Source organism: Spermophilus citellus (assembly GCF_964194105.1).
Source record: "Spermophilus citellus genome assembly, chromosome: 9".
Taxonomy (NCBI): domain Eukaryota; kingdom Metazoa; phylum Chordata; class Mammalia; order Rodentia; family Sciuridae; genus Spermophilus; species Spermophilus citellus.
This window is the reverse complement of record NC_138191.1, coordinates 5,088,144-5,113,074: the sequence shown is the minus strand read 5'-3', so window position 1 is coordinate 5,113,074 and position 24,931 is coordinate 5,088,144. Positions and strand designations below refer to the sequence as shown.

Below are 24,931 nucleotides of genomic sequence, written 5' to 3'. Positions count from 1 at the left end.
TCAATGGTACTCCTGGGTTCAATCCCCAGTACTGGAGGCAGGGGGGAAGGTTTAGGGGTAGAGCTCAGAGGTAGAGTGTCCCTGGGCTCAGTTTCCAGTACTACCTAAATCAGTCAATCAATAGGATCCATATGATACCACTTCTTGATTCCCAGGCCTAATTCAACCCATACTAATTATGTCATTCCTGCTGTATACCAGCCATTGGGTAATATAGCATTTCTCAAAGTGTACTCCACAGATCCTGGGAGTCCCCAAGACTGTTTCAGAGGATAGATGAGGTCAATGATTTTCATAATGATACCAATACATTATTTGGCTTTGGATTGTGTTGACATTTGGGTCAACACAAAAGCAGTGAGGGTAAACCCGCTGATGCCTTACATAAATGAAGATAGTGGCTCCAAATTAGTCATTGCATCCTTCACTACCACGTACCAATACAGGCCAGTTTCTCTTAAGAATGTCCTTAATAAAGTAGTAAAAAATTATTAACATATAATGGGTTTATTATTGTTATCCTGAATGACTCAATCAATCAGCATTCATTTCACTTTCTTCGCTGTGGTTATTTTCATGTCTAATATGACCGATATCAATAAGTATAACCCACATAAACAAAGGTTCTGCACTTCTGCAAAATTCAAAGAGGGTTCCGTGGTCTCCTCAAAGCTGCAGGTGACTGCCGGCTTTTTCAGAATCTACATTCCCAGTTGGAGAAACAAGTCTTTTCGAAGCAGAAGGTAGAGAACATGGCTATGTTTTCCGGCAATGCTCTCTCCCTTAAGAAGAGACACTGTCACTGGAATAAAGATTTTAATGGTCTGTTCACAGGAGAACAAGGCGCACAGGACCACAGCCCCTCCCCATGGCCCCTCTTCTCACCTGTGCATGGTGCCCACTGTTGGGTGGAGGGGTGGGTGGTGGCTATGGGTGGGATGGTATTTGTGGTCCCTGTGGCTCAGGCCCACATCTGGACCTTCCACCGCCTCCATTGACTAGAGTCCCTTTTCATATCCCCTGTGGTATTTTAATAAAAGTCACAGTGTAGCAAGGCCGAGGGAGGAGGAGGGGATATGTGCCTGCACCGGTGCCATTTTGTGTGAGTGTGTGATTTGGTCGGTCCTGTGAGCTCTGGGTTCTTCCCTATGCCAGTGGTCTCTCAGAGTCACACCCAGGGTCTCTACTGGGGTCTGGGGGCCTGAGCTGTTCCAACCACGGCTCTCTCCTCCTTCTGCTGTGGTGGGGCTGCTGGGGGAGAGGTGGAGACCAGGCATCGAGGTATGGAAGGACAGCAAGGGGGGCCGGTCAGCCTCTGGTGCTACTCCCCCGCTCCCCCAGGAGCCAGTAGGTCCGGACCTTGCCTTTGCCCTGGAGGGAAAAAATAAAAAACAAAAGGTTGGGGTGGGGAGTGGCACAACTACTGCCCCAAATCAGAGAGGAGGCCTAGAAATGGGAGTGGCATTGGCTGCTGGAGAAGGGTACCCCCACTCCAGGACCCCAGGGACCGTGATGGCAGGGACTTCTTTCTCTACCTTCATTTCCACATCCCCTCGAAGTTCCAGCTCAAAACCATCAAACTCCTCCAGGACTGCCTTGGTCTCAGAAGACAGGTGGATCTTCAGCGCTGAGTAGGACAGGGGAAGGGAGATGGAGTGCGAGGGACGGAGCAGGCAGAGGAGACCAGGGACTGGGGTAGACAGATGCCCTCCTCCATCCGTTGGCCCCAAAGCCTCTTAACTCAGAGAAGTCCCACCCTCTCTATGCATGTGTGACTATACTGTGTGACTATATTGGCTCCTTTAGAATTTTAGAGCTGTGCTGTCTAATATGGTCGTCATAAATAAATATGTCATTATAAATAAAATCACTATAAATAAATATGTCATTATAAATAAAAATGTCTAAAATAACTGAAACGATATGCAGCTAAAGATTCAGTGCCTCACTGGGCTCAGTGGTGCATGCCTGTAATCACAGCCACTTGGGAGCCTGAAGCAGGAGGATCACAAGTTCAAGGACAGCCTCAGCAATTTAGTGAGACCCTGTGTCAAAATAAAAAATCCAAAGGTCTGGAGATGTAGCTCAGTGGTAAAACACCCCTGGGTTCAATCCCCAGTTCAAGAACAAAATCCCAACCAAAGATTCTGTGCCTTGGTTGTATTAGACACATTTCAAGGGATCCACAGCCACATGTGACTAAAGTCTGCAATACTGGACAGTAAAACTTGCAGGACATTTTCATGACTGCAGAAAATAGTATTGGAGCCAGGAGTGGTAGCACATGGCTGCCTATAATCCCAGCAACTCAGGAGGCTGAGGCAGGAGGATCGCAAATTCAAGGCCAGCCTTGACTTTTTTATATACCAGGGATTGAACCCAGGGGTGCTTAATCACTGAGCCACCTCCCCAGTCCTATTTATGTTTTATTTTTTTAAATATATTTTTTAGTTGTCAATGGACCTTTATTTTATTTATTGATACACGGAGCTGAGACTCAAACCCAGTGCCTCACATATGCTAGACAAGTGCTCTGCCACTGAACCACAATCCTAGCCGTTATGTTTTATTTTGAGGCAGTGTCTCACTAATTTGTTAAGGGCCTTGCTCAATTGCTGAGGCTGGCCTCAAACTTGCAATCCTCCTGCCTCAGCTTCCTGAGCCACTGAGATTACAAGCGTGCTCTACCATGCCTGACTCCTCTGCCTTGACATCTTAGTGAGACGTAAATAAAAATTTAAAAAAATTAAAAGAGGGGCTGGGGATGTGGCTCAAGCCGTAGCGCGCTCGCCTGGCATGCGTGCGGCCCGGGTTCAATCCTCAGCACCACATACCAACAAAGATGTTGTGTCCGCCGAGAACTAAAAATAAATATTAAAAATTCTCTCTCTCTCTCTCTCTCCTCTCTCACTCTCTCTTTAAAAAAAAAATTAAAAGAGCTGGGGACATAGCTCACTGGTAGATCATCCCTGAGTTTGATTCCCTGTACTGCACAAGAAAATACTATTGGAGATTGCAGTTATAGCTCAGTAGTAGAGTACTTGCCTGGCATGTGTGAGACACTGGGTTCAATCACCACATAAAAACAAATAAATTAATTAAATAAAGGCATTAAAAAAATACAATAACATTTAAAAAAATACTACTGGGCAGTACTGTTATAGAGTATCATTCAGATCCAGAGGGACAGTGTAGCATAGTGGTTAGAAGCTGTGGATCCTGCTCTGCCTCAGCATGAATCCCTTAGACATTTGCTTGGGTAATTAATATAAACTGTGTCTCATTTTCTAAATCTATGAGATGCTGATAGAGAAAGCACCATCTCAAAGGGATGCGTTCCTGTTGTGAGGATTAGAATTATTATCTGGGTTGGATCCCCAGCCCCATAAATAAATAAATGAATAATTCAAACAAAACGAGGCCCATAGGAAGCTTTACGTAAGTCCTTGCTATCTGTTATGTGACTCCATCGTCTCATTTTATGGCTGAGGAAATGAGACCCAGGGCAGAAGATCTGCCCCAGCTGCCGAGGAGATCAGAGAGGGGCCCACCAGTCCCATACTCTTTCTCTGGCCACTGTCTGACCTCATGATACTTCTCCCCGGGTCGGCATCATGTGGCCTCTTGTTCTCAGCCATTTCTGACAATGTGCTCCTTGAGGACCTCAGGGAGAAGCTCTCTCCTACCCCGGAGCCTCAAACACAGGGCCCAGGGAATATCTGCTGAACCAGACCCCACAGGGCTCCCAGGGCTGGACCCTTGGATGGGGTCCACATAGACTCCTCAGCTAAACTCTGGCCTGGCACAGGTATTTATGGCTCAATAAATATTTACTGACTTGAATTGTGTCAAATACAGAAAAAGCTGGATAGCAGAGAAACAGAAAGCAGGATGAAAGGAAAGGGTGGGAGCAAGCATTTATAGATACCTACTGTGTGCCAGGAGCTGTGCTAGGGTTGTTTGGTTTTTGATTTTTTTTTTTTTGAATTTTTAATATTTATTTTTTAGTTCTTGGCGGACACAACATCTTTGTTGGTATGTGGTGCTGAGGATCGAACCCGGGCCGCACGCATGCCAGGCGAGCGCACTACTGCTTGAGCCACATCCCCAGCCCAGTTGATTTTTTTTTTAACAGCTCTGAGATACAGATAAGCTGCTGAGTCTCGAAAAAGCTGAGTGACATTCATGTGCTAGGCATTTGTACAGCTTCTCACATATTCCTTACGAGGTAGAATTTTTTTGTTTGTTTTTTGGTACCAGAAATTAAATCCAGGGGTGCTTAACCACTGAGCCACATCCCCAGCCCTATTTTATATTTCATTTAGAGACAGGGTCTCACTGAGTTGCTTAACACCTCGTTTTTGCTGGCTTTGAACTTTTGCTGGCTTTGAACTCACGATCCTCCTGCCTCAGCCTCCTGAGCCACTGGGATAACAGGTGTGTGCCACTGCGCCCCACATGAGGTAGATACTTTACCTTCATTTTACAGATCAGGAAAACCAGGACTCAGAGAGGGATAGCACATTGATACAGCTAGCTCTGGAACTGAGAGTCACGCCCTAGTTGTCTGCCTTTGCAATCATCTTCACCACACCAAAGATGGAGCAGAGGGCCTTAAAGGTGTGATTCCTGCTAGGCACTGTTGAACACTGACCCAGAAATACTTTTTTTGGTACTGGGGATTGAACCCAGAAGTGCTTTACCACTGAGCTACGTCCCCAGAACTTTTTATTTTTTATTTTGAGACAGGGTTTTGCTAAGTGGCTTAGGCTGGCTTTGAATTTGCAAGTCCCCTGCCTCAGCCTTGCCCAGGGTGCACCACTATGCTCAGCTGGTCCTTGACTTTTATTATAGTCCAATCTTTTGATTTGTGATCATGTGAAAGCCACATACATTCAATTCTTTGAATTCTGATCTTCTCCTGGGCTATGTGCAGTACATGTCCTCCTGCCCTTGTGGGTGGCAGCAGCCCTGGGACGCAGCTCAGGGTCTGCCTCATGACTCCAAAGGTGAACAACCTATGCTCCAGTGTACATTGTGCTGCTAGCATCTTTTGGATATTGCATTTTGTTTTCACATCCCATCATGTCTACAAACACTCGCCTGTGTGTGAACATGAGATATTCAATACTTTATCACAACACAGGCTTTGTGTTAGGGGGGTCTTGCTGGCTTTGGGCTAATGTAAGTGTTCCGAGAATGTTTACGGTGGGCTACCTAAGCCATGATATTCCCAGAGGTTAGGTGTGTTACTGTATTTTCAAGGTAGGATATTTTCAACTTACAAGGTAACCCCATCCTAAGAGGAGAGTCATCTGCATTATGAGAAGGGCATGTGGGAGAAGAAAGGACTAGAAGCCAGAACAGGGACTGCCTAAGCTAAGCTGCCACAGTGCGGCCATTCCTTTGGCTACCCGGCCCTCCTCCCCTCCTCTAGGAGGGGCACTATACCTTCCCCATTGGACTCCATTCTTGAGGCAGTGTTGACAGTGTCCCCAAAAAGACAGTAACGGGGCATCTTCAGCCCTACAACGCCAGCACACACAGGTCCTAGGAGGGACAAGGGAGGGAACAGAGTCCATCACACTAACGGGGGTGGGAAGGGAGTTAAGGGAGACTGGTAGGCGCCCCAGGAGAGGCTGGAGGTGGGCTATGAGGGGAGGAGAGGGAGAGAGGGAGAGGGAAGGGAGGAGAGAGAGGGGGAGTGGGGACTGGGAGGGGGAGACCGAGATGGGGCCGAGGTGCTGGTCCCAGGGGCGTTCTCCTCGCGGAGCTCCACCTCCAGGGGACCCCTCCCGTCCGTGCTCCTGGCCTCCGCACCTGTGTGGATGCCGATGCGCAAACGCAGCTGCTCCTGGGGCCGGTGGCGGATGCGGAAGGAGCGCACCGCGTCCAGCAGCGCCAGGGCCATGCGGGCCACCTCGCGCGCGTGGAGCCGCCCGTTCCGCACTGGGAGTCCCGACACCACCATGTAGGCGTCGCCGATTGTCTCCACCTGTGGGGCGCGAGACAAGGCCGGGCAGGAGGGCTGGAACTCCCTTCCCCGGGCCACCTGCCGGCCACACCCACGCGCACTGGCTCCCCGCCCTGCGCTCACCCCGCCCCTCTGCCTGTGGGTGGGTCCCCGGGTGGGTCCCTCCTCCCAGTCACTCCCCCCCCCCAGTCACTCCCCCCCCCAGTCACTCCCCACCCCCCCCAGTCACTGCCCAGGTGCCCTGGACTTCTCTTTCATACGCCTGAACCTCACCGTTTTTTGACCCTGTCTACGTCTGTCTGTCCCTTCCCATCCCTACCTTGTACACATCAAAGTTGTCTATAACTGCATCAAAGCAAGTGTACAGGTCATTGAGCAGGGTCACCACCTGGAAGGCACAAGAAGCCACGTGGGACTGGAAGGAAGGGTGCTTCCTGGGGTGGGGTGGGAGGAGGGAACTAGAAGGTAGGCCTTGGGGACGGAGAAGTGACACCCAGCTGACCCACCTGGTCTGCCACCTGTGACTGCCCCCGGCTCACCTGCATGGGTGTGCTCTCTGCTGACAGGGCGGTGAAGCCCACGATATCACTGAAGTAGATGGTCACGCTGTCAAAGGCCTCCGCCTGCACTGTCTCCCCGCGTTTCAGCTGCTCAGCCACTGAGCTGAGGGGTCAGGGCAGGTGCAGACCAGAGTGTGAGGTGGGGGCAGGGGCAGGGGCTGAGTGTCGCGGGGCGGGTCTGAAGAGGTGGGCACTCACTGAGGAAGAATCTGGTAGAGCAGGGCCTCTGCCTTGCGCTTCTCCTCCAGGTAGGCCTGCGTGCGCTCCTCCACGAGCTCCTCCAGGTTGTTGGCGTACTGCTCCATGCGGGACAGCAGGTTGTCCAGGATGTTGCTGCTGTTCTCCCTGAGGGGCCGGGCAGCCGGGTGAGAGCCGAGCTGCATGGGTCTGCCCTGGAGAGCCCTCCCCCAGGCCCTCCCCCTACCAAGGCTTACAGTCAGCCCACCTCCAGCTGCAGCAGGTCCCTGGTGAAGGTGAGAATTGGGGCACAGCAGGATAGGGGTGAGCAGGTGAGAAGGATGGGAGGAAAGTTCAATTCATCTCAGAGAACCCAGGGTCAAGTAGGAAGCTTTAGACATTTTGACAGCTTGTTTACCTTCATTGAACATGAGTGAGTTGGAAGGAGGTGGGGTGGTGGGCACGGTGGCACACACCTGTGACCCCAGCAACTTGGGAGTTTAACTAGTTCAAGGCCAGCCTTATTATTATTATTGTGGTGGTGGTACTGGGGATGGAACCCAGGGGTGCTCTACCACTGAGCTACATCCCCAGACCTTTTTATTAAGACATGGTCTCAAAGCAGGGTGCATGGCACATACCTATAATCCCAGTGGAGGGAGGAGGACTGAGTTCAAAGCCAGCCTCAGACACTTAGCAAGGCCCTAAGCAACTCAGTGAGACCCTGTTTCTAAATAAAATAAAGGGCAGGGGATGTGGCTCAGTGGTTAAGCACCCCCTGGGATTCAATCTCCGTACCAAAAAACCAAACAAAACAACAAAAAAGAGACATGGTCTCCCAGGCTGGTCTTGAATTTAATGATCCTCTGCCTCAACTTCTTCAGTCACTGGGATTATAGGTGTGTGCTATGGACCCAGCCAGCCTGGGCAATTTAGTGAGACCAAGTCTTAAAATGAAAAGGGCTTGGGGCTGGGATTGTGGCTCAGTGATAGCACACTTGCCTAGCATGTGGGAGGCACTGGGTTTGACTCTCAGCACCACGTATAAATAAAAAAATAAAGTCTATCAACAACTAAAAAATAAAAATTAAAATTAAAAAAAATTTTTAAAGGGGCTGGGGTTGTGGCTCAGCGGTAGCACACTCATCTGGCATGTGTGAGGCACTGGGTTTGATTCTTAGCACCACATAAAAACAATTAATTAATTAATTAAAGGTATTATGTCCATCTACAATTTAAAAATACTTAAAAATAAATAAAGAAAATAAAAAGGGCTGGAGTTGTAGTTCAGTAGTAGATAGTGTGTCCTGGGGTTCAATCCCCAGTGCCAAAAAAAAAAAAAAAAAAAGAGGTGGAGAGGGACAAGGATGAGCTAAGGACAAAGTGACAGGCACACAGGCAGCAGAGAGCTGTGTCTGGGAAAGGGAGACCAGTGGGCTCATGGGGAGGGCTGAGGATATGGGGAGCGGAGGAGAGGCCAAAGCTGTGTGGCCCATTTATTCTGCACACCACTGTGCCCAGTGTGGGAGACTGGGCAGGGCTTGGGGTGTTGCTGTAGGTGGAAGAAAGGGGTCTGAATGGTAGGGGGCTGAGGAGACAGCCAAGTTGTACAGAGGGCTGAGAGGCTGCGGTGGACTGGGGTGAGCCGTGCGTGGCTGGAGCGGCTCCCTCTGTGGCTGCAGACAGACTGAAGTGTGGGGTTTGTAGGTCTAGAGTGGGAAGGGAAGGCGGCCATGACTAACACCAGTGACCTGTTGAACTTGCGAAGTGTCAGGCGGATCTGCTGAAAGGGTGGCCGCTCCTGTGGGTCCTCGGCCCAGCACCGCTGCATCAGCTGCCCCAGTTCCTCCAGGTGGCTCTGCAGAGCCAGGGAGGGCCGGAAGGGGGGCTGCTCTCCCCGAGTCACACGCTCAATGATCTCTGTATTGGGTGGGGGACAGGGGTTAGCCAGAGGCCCAGTGAGAGGCTGGGGCAGCCAGCTGGAGTTGGTTAGGGAAGCCTAGGACCAGCTGGGCTGGCATCAGCGGAACAAAGGGTGGTGGCCGGGCCCTATCTCAGAAGGAAGGGGTGGGATGCTTCCAAGGGCCCCTCTCCCTGGGGCTGGGGTTCGAGGTAGGGGACATTGTGGCTCTTTCACCTTTGGGACTGAGGTCTAAACCTTCCACGTGGAAGACCCCACTCCTCAGGGCAATCTCCTGGAGGATGATCCCAAAGCTGTACACGTCACCAGCCTGGGAGCCCCGGGAAGGGGGCGAAGCCATTCGCAGAAGCTCAGGAGCTGTCCATAACTTTTCTGTGGGTCAGACATTAGGAGTCACGTGGTGAAGGACCCCAAAGTGAAGGGATGAAGGACTTTATATTCTAGTGGGAAAAGAAAAACTAGCAATGAATATAAGCTTTCATGGCCAAAAAAAGCAATAATAGAAATAAAGAAGAATATGCGATGATGCTGGGAAAGAGAGCTTCCGGTGGGGGAGGGGTGCGGGAAAGCTGTGAACCAGCTTGGGGCTGGGACTGGTCTGGACAGAGCACACTGTGTTTAGAACGGGGAAGAGCTCTGTCTTCCCCTTTTTGCTAATGAGAACTGAGTTTGGATTCGGTAGAGGCATGCCCGAGCCAGACAGATCCCAGGCCACCGTCTCCCTACTAAGCTACCCTGGTGGTGCTTGTCGGGTAGGGGGGTTGAGGGTCAAGAGTTGGGCTCACTGGCATAAAGGATGTGTCCTTGCTCTGGCTCCGGGTCCCTGAAGCTCTCCAGCCCATAGTCGGTGATCTTAAGCACAAAGCGCCCATCTACCACACAGTTGGACGACTTGAGGTTCCCATGGGAGCAAATGGCCCCATTGTGTAGAAACAGCATTCCCTGGGAAATTTGGGGAGGCAGAGGTCTTGGGCATGAGGGGACCTACCACCAGGGCCAGGGGAGAAGCATACTCAGTCCTCACGCCAACCCCCAACCCCCAGCGGCCCCTCTGGGCTTACCTTGACGATGTCATTGGTGAGTGAGTACCGGAACATCCAGTCCAGGGTGATGCTCTCATTCTCCAGAATGTCCTGCTGGGGAGAGTCAGACCTGTACCCCACAGACCTCCATGGGGGTGGGGGGAGGATGCAAGGGTCCCACTGACCACACTGGATTTACTCTAGCTGCATTTCCCCCATTCCCATTTTACAGATGGGGCCACTAAAGGCCAAAAAGAGGGAGGCTTGCTAGGCTCATGTGGCCAGTCAGGGACAGAGCCAGGGCTAGAACCCAGATTTCCGGATTTTTTTTTTTCCCCAGTGGTACCAGGGATTGAACCCAAGGGTGTTTCTATTACTAAGCCACATCCCCAGCCATTTTCATTTTGAGACAGGGTCTTGCGAAGTTGCCGAGGCTGCCCTTGAGCTTGCAACCCTCCTGTCTCAGCCTCACAAAGTAGCTGGGATTATAGGCAGGCCCTGCCAGGCCTAGCTTGGACCCCAGGTTCGCTAACACTCCCTTGTCCCCTCACCTGCAGGCTCCCTCGGGGACAGTACTCTGTGAGGATACAGATGTTGGGGGGGTCAGTGCAGGCACCCACAAACCTGGTCAGGTGTTCATTCTGTACATCCCGCATCTGCAGGTGAGAGGCAGCATCAGGAGCATCAGAGACCTCATCCTCACCAGATTGCTCTCTGGCCTCAGGGACCCTCCCCCTTCACTCCCTATTCATTGTTTGCAAACATGTCCACTGGGCCCTTCTCCCCCACAATCTGCTTCCTATATCCTCTGCCTCCTTGCCTTTTATTCCCCAGGTTACCACAGAAGGTCCCTCAAGGGTCTTCCTCCAGGGTATCTCCAGAGATCTCATCTCTCATCTCATGATGGGTCCCCTAATCCCATCCCCAGGATGCAAGGGGCCATCCAGGGCCCACAGACCCTAGCTTTCCTAGGACACTCTGAAAACCAAAACCTCCCCAGACAGCTCAATTGGCCATCTCCCGGCAGGGGACTCTTCCCCAGGCCACCGCTTCAGCCCCCACATTACATGCTTCAGTTCAAACAGGACGTTTCTCGTCAGCTCAATGCGTTTACGATTCACATGTTTCACAGCCACCAGGTTGCCCTGAGAAAGGAATGGAGACTGTCACTGTGTAGAGCATGACCTGGTGCCCTGGCACCTCCACCTGCTCCCGACAGCTCACGCCGCCCTCCAAGACCCCCAGCAGCTTCCAATGGCACCCCACTCCCCTGAGGATCTCCAACTGCCCCTTGACAGCCCATCCTGGCACCCTCTGCCACAGAGCACACTTCCACAGTACCCAGGCCCACCTTGTAGTACGCTGTCTTGGCAAACACCTGGAACTGGCCCTCTGTGGTTAGCAGGGAGCCGTAATTGGAGCCTCTCTGAAGGGGTGAAGGACAGGGGGTCAGCCTAGAGGCCCGGATGCCCCTGGGTGTTTGTGCTCTGGTCTTTCCTACCCTTCCTTAGCTTTGTGTCACCCTCCTTGATGTTCCACATCATGAAACCTCCCCTGGCTTACTGGTTTTAGATTTGTGTTGTCATATATACTGCCTCCTTTGATCTTCCCAAGAGCCCCTGGAGGGAGGCTCTAGAGAGGCAGTCACCACTGAGCCCAGTTCAGAGAGGGAATGGCCTTGCTCAAGGTCATGAAGCAAAGGAAGGCAGAGGTGGGCGTGGAGCCCTGTTTCTACCCGACTGCTCTTGGTACCCAGGTCCCCCTGGAGAACACCCGTGTTGCCCCCCAGCCCCTCAGACACCAGCATTCTCACCCCGCTCAAGGTCAGCCGGCTGCCCGCGCTCCGGAGGTGCCTCTCCAGGCTGCTGGGCTGCAGGTCCTCCCAGCGCACTCGCCACAGCTCTGAGGCCAGCTCCTTCTCCAGCTGCATCTTCCTGGGGCATGAGACCTACGCCTGAGCTCATGTATGATCCCCCGACCTGGTCGGGAGTGGTCAGGAGTCCCTCCTCAGAGCCCCGAGACCACTTCAAGTATTAAGAGGTGAATGAGGGAATTCTATCTCCCAGGCTGAGGGTCAGAGCCGGGTGAAATTCTACCTCAACTGGGGACATTGGGGTAGTCACAGTCAATGTCCTCTTGTGGAAACTGGCGGCCACTATATTTATTTCATTCATACACACACACACACACACACACACACACACACACACGGTATTAAATCCAGGGATGCTCCACATCCCGATCCCTTTTCATTTTTTATCTCGATACATGGCCCCAGGTTGGCCTCAAATTTGCAGTCCTCCTGTCTGAGCCTTCTGAGTTGCTGGGATTACAGGCATGCACTCCCACACCTGGCTTTACTCTTAACTGTTATGAGAATAAAAAGAAATATTGTGTGTGGCAGTGCCTGACACGTGGTCTATGCTCAATCAGCATTGACTGTCCTCCCTCCCTCCTCTCCTGTATCCTGGATTTCCATTTCAGCCTCACTGGAAGGCAGGAGTGGGGCTCATTCATCTCTCTTATCCACTCGAGGTCCATCACTGGTCACGGCAGGGCTCATGAACAGTGCCCAGTCCCCAGGGCAAGGAAAACCAGTTTCACGCCAGGAGCCGCTCTGCTATGACATCACCTCTCAAGCTATCTGCTCCTTCTTGTATCTCCTTGACCTTCTCTGGCCACTTCTATCCCTGTCGCCTCTTTCCTCTCACCCCATTCTCTGTTTTCTTCTCTGTGTCCTAAGGCTATTTATTTATTTATTGTGATACTGAGGATTAAACATAGGTTCTCACACAAGCTAGGTAGGTGCTCTACCACTGAACTATATTCCTAATCTTTTTTAAAAATTAACTATTATTATTATTATTATTATTATTATTATTATTGTACCAGAAATTGAACCCAGGGGCACTTAACCACTAAGCCATATCCCCATCCCTTTTTATTTTTTTAATTTTGAGACAGGGCCTTGCTAAGCTGCTGAGGCTGGCTTTGAACTTGCCATCCTCCTTCCTCAACCTCCCAAGTTGCTGGGATTACAGGCGTGTGCCACTGAGCCCAGCTTTTTTTTCCCCCTAAATTTTGGCACAGGGTCTCCCTAAATTGTTGAGGCTGACCTCAAACTTGTGATCCTCCTGCTTCAGTTTCCAGAGTCCCCGGGATTATAGTTATGCACCACTGCACTGTGGCATTTTAAGGCTTTTCGTTTCTTTTCTCCCTCTCTCCTTCCTCCTTCCCCCGCTGTCCCTTCACTCCTCCCCTCCCCCCTCTCCCTACACCTCCCTCTCCAAGTCTCCCCATGTCACTGCACCCCCCCGGGCCACCACTGGGCTCACCTGTATACAAAGAAGGAGACAATCAGGATGCTAAGCAGGGCAAGGCTGCCTACCAAGGCCAGAAGCTCCAGGGTGGACAAGTGGTCTGCAGGAGAGAGTCAAGTGTGGCAAGTGATCTGGGCTCTACGGAGGAGGAAGGGCCTTCCCTTCATCATGGTTAACAGCGATGGATGAAGGGAAGCAAAAGGCTGGAGGAGGCTCTGAATCCAGAAAGGGGTGGGAGAGGAGCACCCACTTGATTCCCCTTGGGAGGAGGCAGTGTCTCCAGAGCAGCAGCCCTCAGAGCAAAGGTCAGTCACCTTGGTTGCAGGCTGGGTCCTCGTTGTCAAAACCACATTTAGGGATGTCAGGAGGAGGGTACCCCAGAGGCCAGTATAGTTCGCACCCCGACACGGCCACCAGCTCTTGGGAAGTCCCATTGTAGTTCAGTACAACCTAAGGGAGAGCAGGAATGGTCAAGGGCCTGGCACGTGGCCTCCTGTCCAGTGACACAGTCCTGCTTCCCACCTCCTCATCAATACTTCCAGGCCCCTGCTGTGACTGCCTACAGAGAGACCTCATACTTGTTCCCATGGAATTAAGGGGCAAACATTTGAAAATGACTCAAGGGCTCTATAAAGAAAGCTGCATATAGAACCCCACGCCTTCACTCAAGGACTTTATAGCCTCCATTAAAGCACAGAAACAGGACAAGGTAGCATCCATCTCAATCCACATTCCCAGGCCTCATTAGTGCAGTTCTCTTCCAGGAAGCCTTCCTGGATTTGATCCTTGGTGCCTCTGGCCTCAATCCCTGCCAGTCTCTCTCCTGTGTTTACCCACTGAGCTGTGCAGATGCATTCCTTTTGGCTCAGGGTCGACCTGACTGCTGGGAGGAGTCTTGCTTTCCTTAGGAACTCCCCAAGGAAAGGGCTGTGCTCCCTCCTTAGACATGGGGTTCCCCATGTGAGTCCCTATCATTCTGGTTGCTCCCCCAGAATGGAACTGGGCCTGTTTTGTCCAGGGCTTTCATAGATGTCCAGGCAGGGTAGGGTGATCACAGAATAAACAGATGCCCTGGCAGGGCTGCGGGGGAGGGCAGGAGGGTGAGATGTCATCCTGAGTAGACACCCGGTCGGTCTTCTGAGTGTGTGCACACGTACCCTGAAGGCACCGGTCTCAGGGTCCATATCCCAGAGGGAGAAGTCAGTCTCACGATCTCCATTACTATCAATTTTCAGGTATCCTGTCACACCTGTGGGCAGGGGCAACATAGCTGTGTTGTGAGAAAATTCCCGTTCAAGGAGGTCCCACTTCCATGTCTCCATCTCCTGATCTTCAAACATACATAGGCACAGAAGAAGAGCCAACAGGACAGCTGTGTTGGCAGCAGGAAAGACTGAGATGGGACACGTGGGAGGACTGGATGGATCTGGGGGATGAGGGAAGGAGAGCCTGAAAGAAGCTGTGGAGGTTCTTATAAAAGAAAGGGAAAGACTGGTAGTGGGCAAATGGCTACCTGAGTTGCAGGGCTACAAGCTGGGGCACATGGTACTCACCCCCCTCCCCTAAAAAGCCCTTTCCAGTCACTCCCAGGCCCTGACCTGGGAAGCTTCGGTTCCACATCCTCTGAGTGATGGTCTCCCCATTGGCGACAGTTCCCCCGTGTGCTAGCGTCTCTGTCGCTGCCTGGACATAGAGCAGAAGCCCATCATGGAAGGATGCAGGGATGAGGTTCTCCTGCAGAGACAGAGAGAAGTTAGCTGGGGGGAAAAGGGGAGGATGAAGGGTCCAGAGCAGGGTGCCATGGGGAGAGGACAGGAGGCCCCGGGGGCCCAGACAGGATCCATAAAATACACCCACAGTATGGGACTGGGCAGACAGGACAGGGTTGGTCAACCCCATATTACTGATGAGGACCTGAGGTTGAGGGGTTGAACTTGTCACTGTCACCTCTATCATCCAGAGAGATAAGGAGTCAATGGGAAGGGAGGGAAGGGGAGACCCGGAAACACTGAGCTGTGTGAAAGAACAGGATGGAGTCTGGAGGAGAGCCGTGAAGCAAAGTCAGGAGGTCCGCACTGGAAGGTTCCAGGACCCCCTCCTACCAGGCCATCTTCCATGGTGAAGTTGAACTGCTCACGGGCCAAGACTTTGAGCTGCTTCAGGAATTCCAAGTACTCAGGATTATCCGGTTCTTTATATGTGATGATTTTGGCAGCCTGGGGAAGGGGGCAGAGAGCGAGCGAGGAGCTGATCCTTGTTCTCCCAGTACCCTGTGGCACCAGTTGTCAGGGAGCCAACCTCACAGGCCAGCCTCTCTGCTAAGGTCAAGGTCAAAGTATACCCTATTTCCTGCATGAAGTGGTCCCTGCTCTTGAGCGAGGGACTGGAGTCCCAGCGTGTGGAACTTCAATGTACTCCCTCTTGGAGCCCCATTGTCTTATCTTTTTAGCCTTCTGGCTCTGAAGTCCCTCATGAGCACCAAGAACACCTTTATTTTTTTGCCCTCCTTTCAGATACTTAGGGACACAGTATCCAGAAACCAAGTGTCAACAGCTCAGTCCCTCAGCATGGGCAAACCCTGGCACTCACCTGAAAGGCCAGGCGGGCACTGACATCCCGCCCGTCTCCTCTCTCCCAGGGCCTGCGGGGAGCAGGGCCCTGTGCCCCTGGTAGGCTTTGCCCGAAGACATCCAGGTGGAAGAAAACATAGTCTTCCCCACTGAGGCCAGCGTCCAGGGCCAGGAGCATGAGCGTTCTGAAGGCATCTGGGGAGCTGCAGATGTAGATGACTGGAAGGAAAGGAGGAGTCAGCCAGGGAAAGGGAAGGGTAGGGGACCTGGTGGCGGTTAAATGGCACTGGCTCAGTTTAAGCAGTGGCAGGAGAAAAGTTGAAACAGGGTGGGAGGAGGAGGTGTGGAGGGTGGAGAAGAAAGGAGCAGAGCTAGGCAGAGCAGGAAAGGAAAACCGAGGCGGGGGCAGGTGGGGCAGGAGGGGAGGAGGCAGAGAAGGGCCAGCTGTAGAGGGACTGGTGAGAGGGTGTGTGGGAGCCATGGGAGGAAAGGATGGAGGAGGGGAGAGGGCAGTAAGAAAGAGAGGAAAACGGGAGGGAAAAAAGGGACAGGACATACCAGGTAGAAGGAGAGCAGGCACTTTTCCCCTAGGGTAAACCCTGGGCAGTCAGGGAAATAGGGGGAGGTGATAGGGTAGGAACGTAAATGGGGAGGGGGGCGCAGGGAAAGAGAGGGAAGTAGAAACCCAGAAGTTGGGGAGCGGGGGAGGCTGAGACTGGCCCAGAGCGGAAGGGAGAGGAAGGCCAGCGCCCTGCACGCTGTCAAAGGTCAAAGGCGTCAGGACGAGGTGGACAAATGGGGGTGGGGGCCTCTCTCACCTCGGCCTTTGCGCTGAACGGTCCGCAGCAGCTTGGTGTAGTGGTCGTGGTCGCCCTCGGCGAACTCCAGGTGGTCCACTGTGATGTTGAGGCGGTCGCGGACCCGCATGTACAGCCCCTCCACCACGAAGAAGCAAGGCTGGTCGTCGCCGGGCCGGTAGGCGTAGAGCACCAGCGCCCGGCGCTCCCAGCCCAGCCGTCGATGCAGCGCCGCCACGAAGTCGCCCAGCTTGGCGTGGCTGGGTCCTGCGCGGGTGGTCAACGCGTACTCGTCTTTAGCCCCGAAGCCTAGCGCCGGGGCGCCCGCGGTCAGCAGGGGCACCCGCCAGTGCGCGGTGAAGCGCCCCACCGGAGCGGCCGCGTACACGCAGCCGGGGCCCAGGAACACGGCGGGGTTGTGCTCCCACTTGAGGTCCACTGCGGCCAGGGGCGCAGCCGTGTCGGAGCAGGCTCCCAGCGCATTCTCGCTGCTGCCTAGCACGGTGCGGACTGTCCAGCCTGGCAGCAAGTCGGGCTGCGCTTTCACCCGGGTCAGAGCCAGCTCCACCGCGGGCCCCACGCGCGCCCACGACCACGGGTACGAGGTGTTGGCCAACGGCAACACCACGGCCACGGTCAGGTTGCCCGCGTGGCTGCCCTGGAGCAGCAGCAGCAGCAGCAGCGGTACCAGGAGCAGAAGCCAGCGCTGGCCGGCGCCGGCCGGGCTCTGGCTCGCCGGCATGGCCTCAGTGGGTACCGCGGCGGGCAAGCGCTCCCACCATGGTCTCCTGGGCTCAGCGGCGGGTCCCGGGCATCAGGCGCGTCCCTGCGAGAAGGAGCAGAGCAAGTCGGGGCGCTGCCCGGTGAAGCTGCGATAGTGACAGGCGAGAGCGCCAGGGGCTGGGCGCGCCACCGGGGGTGCGCAGAGGGAGACTTGGAGCAGGTGGGAGCGAAAGAGACCGCCCGAGTGGGAGTGAGCGAGGTGTGTTAGGGAGGGAGAGAGAGAAAGCGGGAGCAGGCGCTGGGGAGACGGGTGAGCGCGCGAGGGAGGGACGGGGAGTGTGCGTTCGAGGCGTGCGAGAGCGCCTGCCCCGGGAGCGTGCCAGAGGGGCGTCTGGCCGGCCCAAGTCTCCGGCTGTCCAGGGGGAACCGGCCAGGACTCAAGCCAAGCTCTGAACCCTCCCCCCGCCCCCCCCCCGGCCGTCTCCCCTCCCAGACTTGGTGACATTAGAGCCCGAAGAGCCAATCCTAGATCTCTAGCTCCTTCCTCCCAGCCCGAGGTCTGCGGCTCGCCCCCGCCCCGGGCTGGCGCCCTTTCCGCAAAGACCCTCTTTCCGCTGCTCTGCAGCCGGACGTCTTCCTCCTTGAGGGCAGCACCCGCCGACCGGCGCCCTCGCCGGGACAGGGAGGAGCTCGGGAGAGTCGGGTGTGGAGGGAGCCAGGGGCCGCCGGCTCCCTACCTAGTCCCGCCCTCCTACCTGCTTCCCCCCGGGGAAGAGGGAAACTAGTGTCGCCTCGGGATCTTGGCGGGGAAGGTGTGTTGGGACGTGGGTATTTGGGAATGGGGTCGGAGAGCGACAGGTTTCTGAAAAAAAGGCGCCGAAGACTGAGCCCAAGTCCGTTTTACCCAGTCCACCTAGGATTTCCCTTCCCGTCCCTCCGCACAGCCGTCCAGAACCTGCAGATTAGCAAAGAAGACGGACCCGGTGGGAGGGAGGCGTTAACTCTTCAGTTCCCAAAGGTAGTGGGAAGGTGGGAAGAGCAGGTGGTGGACTGGGGACTGGGCAGGTGGGGGGGAGGGCACTTATACAATGTAGGTCTATGTTGGGAGGATTGCTAAAAGGGGTCCGTGGTGGCAATGGAGGAAATGATGTTGGAAATGACCTCTGGAGGTGTAAATTGAAGAAGAGGGTTTGGGGGCACTTGACCGCTGGGCCCCCTGGCCCAGATGGCTGTGGAATCAGTCTGCCCTCTAATGTTCTTAAGGAGTCATTGACGGTATTGCTCTGCCAGCATCTTCAGAACCTGGAACCTAATAAGCAGGACCTAAGATAAGCAATCTTCTGTTAAGCAAACAATACAATATACATTAACCACTGCAACCGAGGCATGAGTGAATTGCTAAAGGGCCTAGATAAGGGCTATTAATTCTGCCTGGATTGGGGCCAGGAAAATCTCCAAAGAGAAATAATTCAACAAGGGTAGAAGAATGAGAAAAGTGTTTTGTGTAGAGAGAACACAGAGTTTTTTTTTTTTATTTGTTCTTTTTAGACGTACATAACAGTAGAGTGTATCTTAACCTAGTATACATACATGTAAAATAAGTTATTCTAATTAGGATCCAAGTCTTGTGGTTATACATGATGGGAAGTTACACCAGTTGTGTCAGATTCATTTTACTGTCTTTCCTATTCCTATCTCTTCTCCCTTATCTTCATTCCCTTTTATCTAATACAATGAACTTCTATTCTTCCCTCCTCTACCCTTGTTGTGTATTAGCATCCGCATATCAGAGAGAACATTTGGTCTGTGGTTTGTGGGGATTGGCTTATTTCACTTAGCTCGACAGTCTCCAGTTCCATCCATTTACCACCAAATGCCATAATTTCATTCTTCTCTCTGGCTGAGTAATGTTCTATTACTGAGTAATGTTCTATTCCACATTCTCTTTTTCCATTCATCTGTTTCAGGGCTCCTAGGTTGATTCCATAGTTTAGCTATTGTAAATTGAGCTGCTATAAACATTGATGTGGCTGCACCACTATGGTATACTGATTTTATGTCCTGAGGAGTGGAATAACTGTGTCAAATGGTGGTTACATTCCAAGTTTTCTGAGCAATCTCATTCTGCTTTTCAGAGTGGTTGCACCAGTTTGCAGTTCCACTAGCAATGTTGGGTGTACCTTTTCCCCCACATCCTTATTGTTACTTGGATTCTTGTTAATTGCCATTCTGACTGGAGTGAGATGGAATCTTAGTATAGTTTTAATTTGCATTTCTCCAATTGCTAGAGATGCTGAATATTTTTTCATATATTTGTTGACCAATCATATTTCTTCTGTGAAGTGTCTAGTTCAGTTCCTTTGCCCATTTATTGATTGGCTTATTTGATTTTTAAAAATATTTATTCTTTCTTTTTTCTTTTTTTAAGTTTTAGATGGACACAATACCTTTACTTATTTATTTATTTTTATGTGGTGCTGAGGATCAAACCCAGTACCTTTCATGCAAGAGGAAGACGCTCTGCCACTGAGCCACAATCCCAGCCCCTAAATATTTATTTTTTTAGTTGTAGTTGGATACAATACATTTATTTTATTTACTTATTTTCATGTGGTGCTGAGGATTGAATCCAGGGCCTTGAACATGCCACAACCCCAGTCCCTTATTTTTTTGTTTGTTCGTTTGTTTTGTTTTTAAAGTTCTTTATATATCCTGAAGATTAATGCTCTATCTGAGGTGTAGGTGGCAAAGATTTACTTTCATTCACATTCTTGACTGTTTCCTTTGTTGGGAAGAAGCTTTTAAGTTTGATACCATCCCATTTATTGATTCTTGATTTTACTTCTTGTGCTTTAGGAGTCTTGTGTGGAAGTTGGTTCCTAAGCTGACATGTTGGGTGTGCATTCTGTTCTGTTAGATGCATTGTTTCTGGTCTAATGCCTAGTCCTTGATCCAATTTGAATTGAGTTTTGTGCAGGGTGAGAGATAAGGGTTCAATTTCATTCTGCCACATGTGGATTTCCAGTTTTCCCAGCACCACTTGTTGAAGAGGCTGTCTTTTCTCCAGTGCATGTTAATGGCATCTTTGTCTAGTATGAGGTAACTATTTAATGTGGGCTTGTCTCTATGTCTTCTATTATGTTCCATTGGTCTCTTTTTGTTACTATAGCTCTGTAATATAATTTAAGGTCTGGTATTGTGATGCCTCTTGCTTCACTTCTTTTTTTTTTTTTTTTTAAAGAGAGAGTGAGAGAGGAGAGAAAGAATTTTTAATATTTATTTCTAGTTCTCGGCAGACACAACATCTTTGTTGGTATGTGGTGCTGAGGATCCAACCCGGATCCCCAGCCCACTTCACTTCTTTTTTAAGATATTTTTTTAGTTGTAGTTGGACACAATACCTTTATTTTATTTATTTATTTTTATGTGGTGCTGAGGATCGAACCCAGTGCCTCGCTCGTGCTAGGCGAGTGCTCTACCACTGAGCCACAACTCCAGCCCCAGCCCCCCCACCTTCACTTTTCTTGATAAGGATTGCTTTAGCTATTCTGGGCCTCTTATTTTTCCAAACGAAGTTCGTAATTACTTTTCCAATTTTTACAAAGAACGTCTTTGGAATTTTCATAGGAATTGCATTAAAATCGTATAGTGGTTTTGGTAGTATGGCCATTTTCACTATATTAATTCTCCTATCTAAGAATATGGGAAATCTTTCCATCTTCTAAGGTCTTCTTCAATTTCTTTATTTAGTGTTCTGTAGTTTTTATTTTTGAGGTCTTTCACTTTTTTTTTTTTAGATCAATAACAAAGTATTTTTTTTTTTTTGAGGCTACTGTGAATGGGATAGTTTTCCTAATTTCACTTTCAGTTGATTCACCATTGATATATAGAAACACAATTGAGTTATGGATGTTAATTTTATATCCTGCTACTTTGCTGAATTCATTAATGAGAGAACATACTATTGAAGTATATTTCCTATACATGCAGTTTTAGGAGACATATGAATTTTCTTGTTGTCTATAGTTAGTGGCCCAGAGGTAAATATGCTTTGTTTGGCTTGCATGAACCCAAAGTCTTGCACAGGCTAGACAAGTGCTTTAACACTGAGCTACATCCCCCAAACCAGCCCTTTTTATTTTATTTTGAGGCAGTCTTACTAAGTTGTGGGAGGCTAGCCTCAACTTGCCATCCTCAGGCTTCCAAGTAGTTGAGATTACATGGGTGGGCCACAACATCCAACTATGTTCTTTCTATATATTTCATTAAATTTCCCATATTTAAAAATCAACAGATGGTACATGAATATTGGGATTTCTGACTTTTATTGAAACAGAAGAGCTGGTAATATAGGCCCCTCCATGGACAATCAGATGGAACAAGAATCAGTGACCTCCTTGAAATGAGTAGTTCATTCCGGTTCTGTCTTAGTTGGCTTTTTCCACTGCGGTAACTAAAAGATCTGACCAGATCAACCTTAGCGTAGGGACATTGTATTTGGGGGGCACAGTTTCAGAGGTCTTAGTCCACAGAAAATCAGCTCCATTCCTTGGGGTTCCAGGTGAGGAAGCACATCATAGCTCAAGAGTGTGGCAGAGGGAAGCAGCTCATATGATGATCAAGAAGCAGAGAGAGGGGCTGGGGCTGGGCCTGGGGCTCAGTGGTAGAGCACCTGTGGCCCATGTGAAGCACTGGGTTCCATCCTCTGCACCACATTAAACATAAATAAAGATATTATGTCATCTACAAAGGAGGAGGAGGAGGAGGAAGAGGAGGAGGAGGGAGACCGACAGACACAATCCACTCTCCAGATACAAAATATAAGCCGGGCATGGTGGCCCTCACCTGTAATCCCAGTAGCTGGGGAAGCTGAGGCAGGAGGATCGCCAGTTCAAAGCCAGCCTTAACCACAGCAAGATGTTGAGCAACTTCAGTGAGACCCTGTTTCTAAATAAAATACAAAATAGGGCTGGGGATGTGGCTCAGTGGTTGAGTGCCCCTGAGTTCAATCCCTGGTTACCCCCCAAAAAGAAAAACAAACAAACAAAAACAACAAAATATATACACCATAGCCATGCCCCCAATGTCCCACCTCCTCCAGCCTACCCTACCAGCCTCAGTTACCAGTCAGTTAATCCCTATCAGGGGATTAATTCTCTGATTGGTTTAAGTCTCTCATAACCCACTCATTTCTTCTCTGAACCTTCTTGCATTGTCTCACACATGAGCTTTTTGGGGACTCCTCATATCCAAACCATAACAGGTTCCTACCCAATGTGCTTTACTCAGAGCATTACCTGCCTGGCTGCAGTGGGAGCTTGTTTTCAACCCTGATCTGAGATGTAAGGTGTGTGCTTTAGGAATGACTGAGGAGGGGAGGCAGGAAAGAGGGCAGAGGGGACAGGTCATGAAAGCCTTTGTGTGATAGGCAAGTCTTTGTCTTGAGATGGGGAGGGGAGAGGCCAGATGTTGTAGAGGTGGATAGGAGATGGGGAAATGTTTTGTGGTATCTCATGGACTTTGCGAAGTGAAGGGTTGAGGTGACATTGACACTTTGGTTGAGGAACTGAAGAAGGAGTTTTTTATGGGGGAGACTGATAATTTGAGTTTGAGGTGTCTATAGATACCCTAGTGGAGGTGTTCACTAGGCTTCTGAATTAGTGGGAATGGAGCTCAGAAGTAATACTGAACTAGAAATACAGTTTATAATCAAACTCTCAATAATGGAGTAACTCCAGTAGCAGACAATTAAAAAATGTTTTAAAAAACATTTGTGTGTGTGTGCTGCTACAGATTGAAGAATCCTGAGCTTCAAGAATGTTCTATCACTGAGCCACATCCCCAGCCCTATTTTGTATCTTATTTAGAGACAGGGTCTCACTGAGTTGCTTAGCACCTCTTTTTTGCTGAGGCTGGCTTTGAATTTGTGATCCTAGACCCCAAATATTTTAAAACAAAAGTTAAGAACTGTGTGGTGGTGCAGGCCTATAATCACAGTGACTCAGAAGGCTGGGGCAGGAGGATTGCAAATTTAAGGGCAGCTTCAGCAAATTAATTAGCAAGGCCCTAAGCAACTTAGTGTGAGACTCTGTCTCAAAATTAAAAAAAAATAAAAAAGGGGCTAGGGATGTGATTGAGTGGTATAGTGCCTCTGGGTTCAATCCTGTGTACAAAAAAAAAAAATGTGGATAAAAAGATAAAAACATAAGAGGCTAGGTGCAATGGCATTTGTCTGTAATCCCAATGATTTGGGAGGCTGAGGCAGGAGGATTGCAAGTTCATAGACCAGCATCAGAATGGGGCCCTGTCTTAAAAATAACAAATAAAATGGGCTGGGGATGTGGCTCAGTGGTAAAGCATCTCTGGGTTCAATTCCTGGTACAAAGCAAACAACAAAAAAACAAAAACCATAAAAGATAGGCAAGAACTGGGTGTGGTGGTGCACATCTGTAATCTCAGCAATTTGAGAGGCTGAGGCAGGAGGATCACAAATTCCAGGTCAATCCCGGGCAATTGCCAGACCCTGTCTCAAAATAAAAAGGGCTGGTGATGTAGCTCAGTGGTAGAGCACCCCTGGGTTCAATTCCCAGAACCACAAGAAAAAAAAAAAAACAAACATAAAAAAAAGTGAAATAAAGTCATATTTAGACAAACTAAAACAATGGAAGTTAGTCACTAGAAGTGGTAAACTAAATTTTCAAGGGGACTATTATTCCAGATGGTAGGCTGGAGATGCAGGAAGGAAGAAATAAAGAGCATTAAAACGATCAGTCTAAATGACCACTAAATTAATAAACATTGCTGTTTTGTGGAATTCAAGTGTACAGATGTATATAATTTGAATTCTGTATACATATACACCCACACCTTCGCGAGGAAAATGAATGCATCCCATCACAAGAAACATGTACAGGAATGTTTCACGCAGACCGGTCTTAAACCGGAAACAACACAGATGGGTGTGTGTGTGCCTCAGTGAGTTAGAGGTCCTGAATTCATCAAGAAGTTAATGGACAGAAACCTGGTAGGCATGTTACTATACACAACACACTACTCATAAATACAGAAGAGCTGGCCTGGGGATGTGGCTCAGGGGCGGACTGCCGGCCTGACACCTGCTGGGCCCAGGGTCCAGTTCCCAGCCTGGGGCTGGGGTGGGGATGAAAGAGCAGATGGCTGATAAATGTAGAAAATGGAAGAATCACAAAGTCAGATGAGCCAAAGGAGCCAGACCTAGAAGAAGGAGAGAAAGTACCTATGGTGTGAGTCTATTTTTGTGAAGATCAAAAGCGTGGAAGTCACAACAGCTGTTTCCCGCAGTGCAGGCACCGGAATGAGTGGGTGGGCGTGTTCCTTATTTCTCTTCCCGCGGTGATTACACGGCTGGAGTCATTTACCCTTCAGATCTACGCCCTCCGCCGCAGTAAAGGATAAGGAATCGCAGCAACTCTGGAATCTAAGTCGGGAGGAGTAATGGAGGTAAATGGAATTCAATGATTCCTGCATTTTCCACAGGGGGTGAGGCTGGGCTTCTCTGCTGGCCACTGCTCCGGCTCCTGTGCCTCCCAGGCTCCTGCCTGAGGGCTCTACACGTGCTGTTCCTGGCTGTCTAAAGTCTCTTTCTACTTCCCTCCACGTTGTTTGTCGGTGGCAAAAACAGCTCCTAAAAATTTAATTTTGAGGAAGAAAGAAAGAAACTAGAATAATTCAGCTCTACAGAAGAAACGTAAATGACCTGCTCTAGAAAGTCATCGGAAAACAAAACATTGCACTCCGATAGCAGAGGATGGTTTCGATCCATCGACCTCTGGGTTATGGGCCCAGCACGCTTCCGCTGCGCCACTCTGCTACCTGCGACGAGGCCTTC

General features: G+C 50.4%; 1 protein-coding gene and 1 long non-coding RNA gene across 5 annotated transcripts; both read right to left on the bottom strand.

Annotated features, from left to right (window-relative positions):
* Window positions 1-801: 801 nt before the first annotated feature.
* Window positions 802-17,783, bottom strand: NPR1 (natriuretic peptide receptor 1). 4 transcript variants are annotated; one of them, XM_081306706.1, is made up of 23 exons: window positions 17,669-17,783; window positions 16,363-17,167; window positions 15,564-15,763; window positions 15,077-15,190; window positions 14,573-14,708; window positions 14,132-14,223; window positions 13,289-13,424; window positions 12,990-13,074; window positions 11,468-11,588; window positions 11,006-11,080; window positions 10,722-10,799; window positions 10,206-10,310; window positions 9,694-9,768; window positions 9,418-9,574; window positions 8,849-9,004; window positions 8,463-8,631; window positions 6,733-6,879; window positions 6,514-6,637; window positions 6,294-6,362; window positions 5,821-5,995; window positions 5,452-5,550; window positions 1,536-1,627; window positions 802-1,371 (listed from the first exon to the last, which is right to left on the bottom strand). In XM_081306706.1, the coding sequence occupies exons 2-23, from the start codon at window positions 17,081-17,083 to the stop codon at window positions 1,309-1,311; spliced, it is 3,189 nt and encodes a 1,062-aa protein (XP_081162832.1). In that variant the 5' UTR covers window positions 17,084-17,167; window positions 17,669-17,783; the 3' UTR covers window positions 802-1,308. The 4 variants fall into 4 exon arrangements, with proteins under 4 accessions (XP_081162832.1, XP_081162833.1, XP_081162834.1 ...); XM_081306707.1 differs by lacking the exon at window positions 17,669-17,783 and adding an exon at window positions 17,560-17,662; XM_081306708.1 differs by lacking the exon at window positions 17,669-17,783 and having other exon boundaries at window positions 9,694-9,765; window positions 16,363-17,656.
* Window positions 17,784-21,258: 3,475 nt separating this feature from the next.
* Window positions 21,259-24,925, bottom strand: LOC308656075. The gene is made up of 4 exons (XR_014023601.1): window positions 24,800-24,925; window positions 24,129-24,297; window positions 21,910-22,011; window positions 21,259-21,767 (listed from the first exon to the last, which is right to left on the bottom strand). It is a non-coding gene; the product is annotated as an uncharacterized lncRNA (long non-coding RNA).
* Window positions 24,926-24,931: the final 6 nt, after the last annotated feature.

Excerpts from the sequence above, each read along its gene's own strand:
- NPR1 (XM_081306706.1), bottom strand. The coding sequence starts at position 17,083 with ATGCCGGCGAGCCAGAGCCCGGCCGGCGCCGGCCAGCGCTGGCTTCTG. Across the intron at positions 13,425-14,131 it reads CTGAGACCGGTGCCTTCAGG|GTTGTACTGAACTACAATGG; the intron begins GTACGTGTGCAC and ends GCTCTCCCTTAG. Across the intron at positions 11,081-11,467 it reads GCCGGCTGACCTTGAGCGGG|AGAGGCTCCAATTACGGCTC; the intron begins GTGAGAATGCTG and ends TCACCCCTTCAG.